The following is a 12,427-nucleotide window of genomic DNA, read 5'->3' as shown; positions in this document are numbered from 1 at the left end:
CATCCCTTAACCAAGATGTCCCTAATAAAGGATGGGACCCAAGGATCAGCAAAATTATGCTAGCTTCAGGCGGTTATCTTAGTACTGGATTCCCTGGTCAACAATTAGTGCCATCTGCACACTTTTACAAGTTCTTGGGTCATTGCCAGTGGTCTGGTTATCTGATCTGGCCAAGGGTAGCCACAGTAATATCTTGTGTACAATTGCCCCCTTTGAAGAAAATAACTTTGGGAATCTTTTGCCTCAAGGATATCTAAAATATAAAGGTTGCATGTGTCTTTACACATACTAAAGCCAAACACAATGCCTCACCAAGACACTCATCCTGTTTAGAGGTTCAGACATTGTTGATCGTGATGCAGGCATTCATTTAACTTCTCAGAATGTACAAAGTTGAGCCCTTTAACAAAATATTCAAAAGGACCCTCCCTTAATGGCCGCAGGCTGCAGGCCTCATAGAGTAGTAGCACGACGGCTTACATAAGCAACTTCAAATTCCGTTCAATTTTTTCAAGGCACATTGGAGTCAGTCACTCGTTAAACGTCTGGGGTCAATTGTCATAAAAAGTGCAACTCCGGTTTTCGATGTTTGACTGCTGACAGCCTTCAGACATCACTTGTCCCTTTCTGCTCCACATGTGGGCAAGCCGATAGGAAGCCCAGCTGCACCCTCCTTTGGTACCAGCAGAAAGTACAAACCACCCAGCCCCCTGCCCGGGTTGGAGACCCAGCACACAGGCCCCATACCTACCAGCATAAAACCCCCAAGATAGTCTCCCTTCTTTTTTCTTAAGCCATTTTTGGTCTAGCAGGACAGTCTGCCCTGTTCTTCCCCAAATGCTTCATATGGAAATAATACGTTTATTCATAACTTCCGTGTTAACATCTGAACCAAATTTTGGGTAGAAGCCCATCCTATTTCATCAGAGTATCTATAATATGGTCTACAATCCATTTTAATTTTTCTGAAAGATGAAAGGTCTGTGCCTAATTTTTTTAACAGAAGGACATTCCAGAACCATTTCTTGAAAAGATTGTCTTGTTTTGTTCTTTTAAATTGGATTTAAATTGGATTGCCTTTGCCCCTTTGTCAAAGATCAGGTGACTTTTTTTTTGTTTGGGTCTATTTCTAGGCCCTGTATTCTATTCCGTTGGTCTATGTGTGTGTTCTTGTGCCATGCCACACGTTGTAGCTTTATAGTAAGTCTTAAACTCAGTTATGTGAATCCTTAAACTTGATTCTCCACTATTGTGTTGGCTATTCTTGGTCTTTCACCTTTCCATATAGACTGTACAATAAGTTTGTTAATATCTATTTGACATCTTTATTTTATTAAGTTTTCCAATCTGTAAGTAGAGAATAGCCCTCCATTTATTTAGATCTTGCTTGATTACTTTCAGGGTTTTGTAATTTTGTAAATACTTTGTTAAATTTATGCCCAAGTATTTTATTTTACTCATGCCAATGTAAATTACATTTTGGTTTCAATTTTGAATTTTAAATGGGCGTTATGGACATATAGGAAATCAACTGACTTTTGTATATTAATCTTGTATCCTGTAACTTTGCCATAAACACTTATTAGTTTCAAGATATTTCCTCTACCCTCATCTCATCCCATTTTATTTATTTATTTTGTATTTTCTACATAGATAATGAGGTCATGTGTAAAAAAAACTATTCTTTCATCTTCCCCAATCTGCACACATTTTATATCCTTTTCTTATCTTATTGTATTAGCTAGGACTTCCATTATGATGTTGACAGGAGTGGAGAAAGGATACAACTTTTCCTTTTCCTCAATCTTAGGAGAGTATCTAATTTCTTATCATTAAGTATGATATTAGCTGTAGGTCTTAAAAATATGTTATTCATCAAGTTGAGGAAGTTCCCCTCTTTCCACTTTGCTGAGAGTAATTATAATGAACAGTTATGTAGATTTTCTAAAATACTATGACATTATTTTTCTGCTTCAGCCTATTGATGTGGTATATTACCCTAATTGAATTTCCAGTGTTGAACCAGCCTCCCGAATCTGGAATAAATTGTACGGTGTTGTGGGTATAATAATTTTTACACAATGTTGGATTAATTTGCTACTATTTGGTTGAGGATTTTTACATATATGTTCATGAGGGATATTGGTCTGTATTTCTTTATCCTTTTAATGTCTTTGTCTGACTTTAATATTAGGGTAACGCTAGCCTCACAGAAAGAATGAGAAAATGCTCCCTGTGCTTCTATCTTCTAAAAGAGATTATTGATATCATTTATTTTTAAACATTTGATAGAATTCACCAGTGATGATATCTGAGCCTCATGCTGTCTTTTTGAAAGATCATTAATTATTCATTCAATTTTAATAGATTAATGGCATGCAATCCACACGCCTCGGCCTCCCCAGTAATTGGGACTACAGGTGCATGCCACCACGCCCACTTTTTCTGTCTTTTTTGGTAAATACAGGGTTTTGCCATGTTGTCCAGGCTGGTATCTTTCCTATAAGTGAGTTTTGAAAATTTGTATCTTTGAAACAACTGGTCTATTTTAGATACTTTTTAAATTTGTGACCATAAAGTTGTTTATTGTATTCCTATATTACTATTTTACTTTTCATGGTGTCAGTGGTAAGGGTCCTTTTTCATTTCTGATATTAGTAGTTTGTTTCCTATTTTATTCTTAGCTTGGATGGAGGCTTAGCAGTATGTTTTCAAAGAGCCAGCTGTATTGTCTGTTTTATCTAATTTTTGTTTTCCATTTAATTGATTTCTGATTTAATTCAATATATAAATTACAAAATATGTTCAAAGTTATATTGTGGAGGTCTATTCATATTTGAAACTGAATTCTAATATTAATAGCAAAGTCAGATGCCATATCTTTTTCATATTACTAACATTGTTAAGGTGATTAGATATAGGTAGGAATCCATACAATCTCATAAACATTGACTTCACTCAATTTTGGGAGTGGCAGGAATGATGCTGCAGCATGCATTTAGATTAGAAACTTCAAGGAAAAAGCCAAAGACAATTAACAGGATTTGGGAAAATATCACCTGAAGTTAACTTTTGATGCATTACTAGTTCCATCATATTTTCCATTGTGTCTTCAACCTCAGAACATTATGGATGCAATGAATAAGACATATATAAAATAAATGAGTGGTGGAGAAGTAATTTGTTGTAATATTTTCTCAAGAGCAAATTGGCAATATATTTCATGACCCTTAGATTTTTCAAGTTCATTGATTACACTTTTCAGAATCTTATATCTGATTTTCCTAATATCTTCAAAGAAAAATCTGCAAGAATATTAATGATTAGGTTATTCATAAACATGAAACAATTAGACTAAGAAAATGAAAACAAATGTATAAATAATTGTAGGTATGTATAAATATTACATATCCTTCAAAATTATGATTTCAAATAATTAAGTCCATAAATTTGTCTTCAAATTAAATGTTGTAAAGTATAAATTTATGGAGAAAATAAGGTCAATTTTATGGAAAATAAGACTGAAGGGAAATGTTAATTGTGTTTTCCTGAATGGTGTGATTGCAGGTTATGTTATGAGGATTCATTTTCTAGTTTGTGTTGGCTATTATTTTATTAATATTTTAAACTTTCTTTTAATTAATTTCCTTTAATTTCTAAATTTTCTAAATGAAGAACATTTTATTTTTATGAGAAAAATATTAAATAATATAAAGGGAACATTTCATAACGTTGCTTTCTTCCAAATTTACTCCTTCAAAAAATTACAAAAAAGAGTAATTTTGAATTCTTAAGGTTTCAAAAGCTTGGACTAGAAATGAAGAGTTTGAACTATTTATCCAGATGGTAGAAAAACTTAGCCATACAGAAAAAAGGAGGCAAAGATTAGAAATTTTTCCATTTCACATAAAACCTGTCACTTTCAGCATCGTCAAAGAAGATGTCCTTAATAGTGATATAAATTAGTCTTTGCTGTAATAAACCCTGGAGCAGGCTTCATATAATTACCTGCATAAGAAATAGCTTAATGGTACAGCTAACCTTGGACTATGGCACCTGCAAATTGGTGCATCTGTTCTTCTGACTTTTCACATGCAGCTCTGATTTGCAATTGCTATTTACATTTTTTGTCCATGGTGCTTTCATACGTCTTGACAATAGGAAGGACCACTCATTGTACCTTATTTCAGTTGTTCAAGAAGGAACTGCCTATATCATTGGATCCTAATGAGAGCAAAAAAATGAGAATATTAAATTTATCATGTAGTTTATAGTTTCAGACAGAATATTCCAAACAAGACTTCCCAATAGGGTAAAAAATAATAATAATAATTACTGTTTTAATCTGATATGGCAAACAAATATACAGAAGGTTCTCTTTACTTATGAAAATCTTATTTGTAAGTTGAAAATGAAATGGGACTTTGAATATTTGGAGAAATTCACTCTGAAATCTCAAGGATGTGATGGAAGCTTTATTTAACTACCATGATGTAAAAAAAAATAGATTGTAATTGAAAAATAACTTTCATCTGTTTAGTGTTTTCTGAGGCACTCATTATTTGTACTTCTCTTTTGATAATGGGGATTATGAGGTTTGACCTTCCACTTAGAAATGAGAAAATCTAATCAAGAGTTTATATTCCTTCATATTTCTAGTAGTCAGAGGACTGCGTGAAGAGGAAAGCTATGTAAGTGATCTCAAAATTGTGCAACTTGACCTTTTTTTTTCTGATTGCAATTCCTGAACCTCAAGGCTGTGCCCGCCTACTCAAAGTGCTACTTTTGGGACAAATGGATCAGCCTGTTTCATGTCCGTGTTCATTAATGAGTATGGGCTGGGTTATCCTGCACTAAGAACAAATTCCCAAATCCAGACCTTGGAACCCCGTTAGTTAATTGTTACACATGCTGTTTGCTACAGGCCAAGGATGCCTGCCAGGGCAGCACTCTTCTATGTGATGACTCCACGTAACTTCTCCATACCGTCAATTGCATTCACGATAGCCACAGCGGAAGAGAAGATTGACGGATGTGTACAAGGAGATGCTTCTGCCCAAAGTGACGCACATCATTTTCGCTCACACTTTTGAACAAAACTAGTCACATAGCCACACTTAATTTCAAGGTCAGCGTAAAGAAGGGCACATGGACATATAAACCCACAGTACATCAGGTCTTCCTGGTGTAAACCAGATACACAGTTGTAACATCTGCCACATCTTGCAGTTGAGATTTGCCAAAACCCAGAAGTATTAATCATTAGTAAATACAAATACGCTGCCTTGATTCCATGTTTGCGTTTGACAGAGGTGAGGCATGTAGGTTCTGCGTGCATATCGTTCACATTAACATATATAAGTAGTTGGAGACAAACAATATCCAAGCATGTGCTATGTGAGCCTCCTAATTGTGAATGTCACCTAGACTTATTCTCCAAGAAAAAATTAAAAACAAAAACACATATGTGGAAAGCATTTGAAAAAGTGATGATTCCCTTTAGTTGCCTAGTACAGGTGAAAGATCATTGGTTATAGAGAAAAATCTCAATTTTAATTTTATGTTTTCAGAGTGTCAGGTAGCTTTCATATATTGACATTATATATATGTATGTATTGTTATATATTACATTATATATGTGATATATAGCTATATATCATATTATATATGTTATATATAGCTATATACATTACATTATATATGTTATATATAGCTATATATTACATTATATATGTTATATATAGTTATATATCACATTATATGTGTTATATAGTTATATATCACATTATATGTGTTATATAGTTATATATCACATATGTGTTATATATGTACATTTACATTATTTATGTGTGTATATATACAGTTTCTATTTTATTGCTAGGACTAAACGGGACACACACACACGTGGAAAGAGGCCACAACATTGTTTGGCAGATACAATGGCTGAGATTAGAACCATATCAGCCTGACTGTTCCTCACGTAAGCACATCATTGCTTTATAAATGGTTAAATATCTTTGATCTCATCCTAAGATATGAAATAATGCATGTAAATAACACAAAAACAAATGTGTAGGATAAAATGCATACAAAAGCAGGAAACATGGGCAATTCATTTTTTTAGAAAATAAAATATTTTATGGAATAAAATATTCCATATATTTGAAAATTTATGCTACCGTTGTTACACTATCATGGTAAAAGTTACATGGTAGCAACTTCTACCATGACAGCATAAGACATGGTTTATTCTCAAATATGTAAGAACATAATATATAAGAAGTGATACCATTTATTCTTATACATGTATATATATTCCTATCATATATCACTCAGAAAACATGAAGTTATAATTATACTCCTGTAGTAACCTCTACCATGACAGTATTAGTTCTAATAACATCCTAATGCTACTTTTACCACAGCATATAAATGACATTTCAAAATTATGAAGTATACCAGATACAACTGAATATGAGTTGCCATCATCGAACGAGTCATTAAAAAGTCTTCCCTTTCCCAGACCCAGCAGGATCCACCTCTGGGATTCTGAGCAAAACAACTGTCCTCTGCCAGCTGCTCCTCGCCAGCAGTTCAGTGTTTTGTTTTGTGAAGTGATGATGTAGGGTCAAAAGCTGTTCTCCAACCCAAGGAGTTACAGATTGGAAAAACATGTTTCACGTTGTGTTCATAGTTTTCAGACCTGCAACTTTCTGAGTTTACCCTCTGCTGCAATAACAATGTACGTGTATTTACTTCTCTTTTGCTTCTTATGATGATGAGATTGTTTAATCTATTAACCATTTAAACCTTGGGTCATGGCTTACTTTGCAGACTCACGGATTTTTTTCTGTCACATTCTCTAAGAGAAAAATTATTTTGTGAGTGAACCACAACTAGATTTAAAATACTGGCTCAGTGACATGGCCCATTGGTTTACAGAATAAATGAAGTTTTAAATTTTTCTCTCATGCTAGAATTATCAACAGATTTTTACAAAATAACTTTTCATGAAGCTTTTATAAATATGCTCAAAGAATAGCCCCTCTCTGGATACACATAAGCTGTAATGAAGAAGGATAAGGGAAAGGAAACTCACATTTATCTAGTCTTTCTGTATTGTTCGGTTCCAAATACTTCTTGATGTTTTGTAAGTATTTCCAAACAAAATGTTTACAAACACCCGAACATGCACACAGCTATATTCAACAGAACTAGAACTGAGGATTGTGTCCCTCCAAAATCCACGGTCCTTCCATTGCACCCAGCTGTGGAAGGGAATGGCACTATTAACACTACCATCAATACAACTGCAGCTACCACCATGTCAGCTTCAACAACAATGTAAACATTAGCATTCACTCCGTTGAGTTCTTCCTATATTTCAGGCAATAATTTTTAACTCATTTCATTTCATTTAATCCTCATGATGCTCTGAGTTGGGCACCATCATCATTGGACCCATTTTACAGATGAGGAAATTGTGATTTATTTCTTTTATTTATTTTTTTGAGATCAAGTTTTGCTCTTTTACCCAGGCTGGAGTGCGGTGGTGCAATCTCAGCTCACCGCAACCTCCACCTCCCAGGTTCAAGCAATTCTCCTGTCTCAGTCTCCTGAGTAGCTGGGATTACAGGTGCGTGCCAGCACACCCAGCTAATTTTTGTATTTTTAGTAGAGACAAGGTTTTGCCATGTTGGTCAGGCTGGTCTCGAATGCCTAACCTCAGGTGATCTGCCAGCCTTGGCCTCCCAAAGTGCTGGGATTACAGACGTGAGCCATCATGCCCGGCCAAGCAAATTGTGATTTGGAGAGTTCATGAGATACTTGCCCAACATTACACAGTAAGTAAGTTAGTTAATGGTGGATAAGGAATTAAAACCTGTGTCCATTTGACATCAAAGTTAAGATTCGAAACCACCGCTTAGCAAAACTCAGAATCATCACTGACAAGTGAATTTCCTTCCTCACTTTAATAGCCACCTGTGACTGAAAAATATTTGTCCAGTTGGTAGATAAATATTTCTACCAGTTGGTAGAACCAAGGTGGCTACCATGGAGGCTTCTGTGAGTAGAAAGAAGGTGCAGCTCTGCATTTTTAAGAATCTGAATGATAATCAGAAATTCCTGATCATTGCAAACCATGATTATTTAAAGGAAAGAGGAGCATCAGACTCGTTTGCAGGTTATTTCAGGATCTGCGATGGCTCATTAGCTTTTTCTTCCCTTTCATTTTGCTTTGACGTCTCTGTGAACATTTGTTCACGATTAATCAAGCCCGCCCAATGCAAGGTCACAGAGAGTGCCTGGGTTGACACAAATCTACCAGCTCAATGGCTAAAGACGACCCAGTGCTTTTTGTCCTGCTGACGAGTGGGTTCAGAGCATCTCTTCTAAACAAAAAGGCTAGCAGTTCACGGTTCCATATGCTGCTTGGGGCTCTCAGCTGGAGCATGACACCTCAGCAGGGACATCGAACTCATTACCTGTTCTCTGCCAGAGGACAGGTGGCCCGATTCCACTCTCTCAATTCCACAATTTCTTGGGCCTTCCATAGCTGGCTGTTTACTAATAACAACCAGCAGTATTGATTGTACAGGATCACGAATGTTGCCAGTGCCCCGCCTATATCTGTCAGCCCCTGCCAAGCCAGTGTATCCCGGCTGATGTCTAACTGCTGCCTCTTTATGTTTGCATCTGAGGAATTTTCTCTAGTACTGCAAGTCCTCCTGTCAGCATGCATGGGGCCAGAGGTGCCAGGGAGCCAGCAACACGGGAGCAGCCCTCCGTCAATGACTCATGAGAAATGCCGTATAAAACTCCAGGCCACACACCCTCCCCAAAAAACGAGGATTCTGAGGGCTGCATTTTACATTATTTCCTAAAGTGTCCGTGGGAGTAGACGCCTCTTGCTGAGACTTAACACACTCTTTCCTGGCTGGCTCTTTGTTTCTTTGTTACTTCCCTGCTTCCCCAATGGGGTTTTTTTACACCCTATACAGAAAATATTTTCCTCGAATCTCTGCTTTAGTATCTTCATTGGGGAAATACCACAGATTTTTTTATTTTTCTTCTTCTTCTTCTTAAAGTTTAGGAAGAGAAAGTCAAATCTAAAAAAGGTGAAGAAAGTCATATTTGATGAATAAGTGTGTTTAGTGAATTCAGGGAAAAGGAATTCCAGGAAAAGGGAATGGCATCACCAAAGGCGTGGCTGCTGCTCGGGGCAGGCTGTTTCCCTGCCTCTCAGCACGCCCCCACACTGCTGAGAAATTAGTTTTCTTTCTTTCTTTTTCTTTTTTCTTTCTTTTCCTTTTTTTTTTTTTTTTTTTAAGAAGGAGTCTCGCTCCATTGCCCAGGCTGGACAGCAATGGGATGACCTCGGCTCACTGCAACCTCCACCTTCCCGGTTCAAGAGATTCTCTTGCCTCAGCCTCCCGTGTAGTTAGGATTACAGGCACCCACCACCACACCCGGCTTTTTTTTTTTTTTTTGTATTTGTAGTAGAGACGAGGTTTTACCATGTTGGCCAGGCTGGTCTGAAACTCCTGACCTCAGGTGATCCAGCTATCTCGGCCTCCCAAAGTACTGGGATTACAGGTACGAGAGCCACTGTGCCCAGCCCAGAATTAGTTCTGGGACAAAGGGTCAAAGGAGGAGAAATCCTGAACAAAGTAGTGAGGTCTGAAAACGTAATAATGCTTTTTTTTTTTTTTAATTGACCAGAGATTTAATTCAAGATCATCTTTGCTACCCAGATTCACACATTTTACTACAGAAGATATTGTTCTCAGCTACTAAACAGAAACTGTAATACCTGTCTTCCGGAATTGTTACAAAAACTACATGAGACCATGAAGCTTAGTTGAGATGAGGGTACCGGGGCATTAATTCCACCTATTTGCTGAGAGGTCAGTTCCTCTACCAGCACCTACTCACCTGTGATTAAGAAGACACTGGGGGTTGCTCCTGAAAATTTTAAATTTAGAACTGTACATCCCCACAATATGTCTTTTTGCTGTTATCATGGGCAATCTTGGTAATGTTAATGAATCTCTCATTATCAGATTATCAAATGTGATATTGTAGACCAGATACTAGTCAAGTTTCTGCCAACATTAAAGATTTCTGGCTCTTCGCTAAACTTTGGCAATCCTCCAATGCCCCATAGGGTTCCAAAAGCCTAAGTCTAAATGCCTCAGCCTGGCCTTCAAGGGCCTGCCTCATATTCTCCAATCTACTGATTCGCCACTGTTTTTCACATGATCACCAAACGTTGCAGCCAATAAGAGTAACTTGCTCCTTGCTAAGCACAACTGGGCCCTCATGCCTCGGCTTTATGGTCATTGCCTTCACCCGCCACTGAATTCCACCTACCAGGTCATTTTCACCTACCAGTGGCTCCGTCTCAAAACTCGGCCTCATGTCAGCCTTCTTCCTAGTTCCGCTAATCAGAGGCATTGCTCCCTCCTCTCATTTCTCCCATGCTCCTTGCCACGTTTTATCCTGGATTATAGATATTTAAGCTCATATCTAGTCTCCCCTACTAGAATATAAATCCCTGAGTTAATATCATGCTAAGCTTACACTTCTCTAATTCCCCAGAGCGCTGTAGCAGTGCACTATGGATGCAGTAAATGCTCTATAAATATTAGGAAGAAAAAACGTAATAGTACCTGCATCTACTTCCCTGGCATTCCCATAAGGTGTCAGCAGCTAGGGAGCATTTTAATTCCATCTTCATGAGACTATCTCAGGAATGTATTTAAGTCTTCTGGTTTCTAAGGGGAGGAAAAAAAAAGAAATCTCAGTTTCCTCATCAGATAATAATAGTGCCTGCATTTTCTGCTTTATAACCTTTAAAGAAACCATCATCTAATTAATTCAGCCTGCAGATTGGCACAGGAAAAGTGCTCAGTGCACCTTAGAAGATTCAACTAAAATTAGCCTTATTTTTGTGTTCCAATTGATTATTAAACAATATTTGATATTGACATTAAATGGTTTTTTTAAACACCACATATAACAGGAATTGTATGTAATTATACATATTGTGTAATTCTACATATTAAGTCTATTCTATAAAGTGATTGCCAGGGTCTCCTTGATGGGATGTTCAGGAATGAAAGTCTAGAGTTTCCAAAGTGTTTAAAGATCCACCTACAAGAGCCTGTTCTGACTTCCAGTTTCCAGTCTGGCCTGGAAAAGGCTCAGAAGGGTCTACTTCATCCTAGCAAGTACAAAACTGAAAAAACTGAAAATTCTTATCATTCAGCTCCCACTTACAAGTGAAAACATGCAGTGTTTGGTTTTCTGTTCCTGCATTATTTTCCTGAGGATAATGGCTCCCAACTTCATCCATGTTCCTGCAAAGGACATAATCTCAATCCTTTTTATGGTTGCATAGTATTCCATGGTGTACATGCACCACATTTTCTTTATCCAGTCTATCGTTGATAGACATTTGAGTTGATTCCATGTCTTTGCTATTGTGAATAGGGCTACAATGAACACACATGGGCATGTATCTTTGTAATAGAATGACTTAGATCCTTTCAGTATATACCCAGTAATAGGATTGCTGAGTCAAATGGTATTCCTGGTTTTGGCCCTTTCATAGAGGGGATGGCATGCAGGGAGGGAGAGTATTAGGAAAAATAGTTAATGCATGCTGGGCTTAATACCTAGGTGATGGGTTGATAGGTGCAGCAAACTACCATGGCATACATTTCCCTATGTAACAAAGCTGCATATCCTGTACCTATTTTAATTTAAAAATTAAAATTAAGATAAATTTTTTAAAAACTGGAAAATAATCAACTCTTCTTAGAGCTGTCAGAGAAGTGAGGGCACAGGGTACACTGAGGCCCCCAAAAGTGGAGAAACAGACAGGACCCAGAGAATCACAACTTACCCAAGCCAAAATCTACCAGTAAAAGCCTCTGCAGGAACAGAGCCAGGATGGGAGAACCTGAGCTGACTGAAGAACGGCTGGAGGCTGGGTGTGGACGAGTCAGGATAAAAACTCCAGGGAGACTGAGTCACAGGCAGGCTCCCACATTTTGTGAGATTTACCTCCAGGGACTCGACCAGGTCCTCACAATGAATGTCAGAGAAAATCCCCCAGTGCTTCCAGCAGGGAGAAGGGAAAAGGAACCATTTTGAAATAAACCAGAGCCTTCTGCTCTTCTTAATGAGGTCTGCTCTCAGGAGAAGCTCATTAACAGAGGCTAACCTGCTGGCATTTTATGAGAGTCTGGCTCACCTGGGCAAAGGGAGGTACCCAACCCCAGGCCACTCCAGCCATCCTGTATCACCTCAGGGAGGGAACCTGAGAGCTTGCGAAGCTCCGAGTCTGGGGCAGAGGCTCACCACACACTGAAACCTCATCATGGGGCTATAGGACAGGTCCTCCCGCTGCACACCTTGT

At 37.7% G+C, this 12,427-nt stretch overlaps 1 protein-coding gene across 1 annotated transcript in view; it reads right to left on the bottom strand.

Annotated features, from left to right (window-relative positions):
* Nucleotides 1-8,743, bottom strand: part of LOC140712452 (uncharacterized) — a 113,344-nt gene extending 104,601 nt beyond the window's left edge. The window contains exon 1 of the mRNA XM_073019513.1: nucleotides 8,487-8,743. Within this exon, the coding sequence (XP_072875614.1) occupies nucleotides 8,487-8,743 (257 nt within the window). The remainder of the gene's footprint in view (nucleotides 1-8,486) is intronic.
* Nucleotides 8,744-12,427: the final 3,684 nt, after the last annotated feature.

The sequence above is a fragment of the Chlorocebus sabaeus genome, chromosome 9 (genome assembly GCF_047675955.1).
Source record: "Chlorocebus sabaeus isolate Y175 chromosome 9, mChlSab1.0.hap1, whole genome shotgun sequence".
Taxonomy (NCBI): Eukaryota; Metazoa; Chordata; class Mammalia; order Primates; family Cercopithecidae; genus Chlorocebus; species Chlorocebus sabaeus.
The sequence above is the reverse complement of the archived record's forward strand: the minus strand, read 5'-3'. Positions and strand labels throughout refer to the sequence as shown.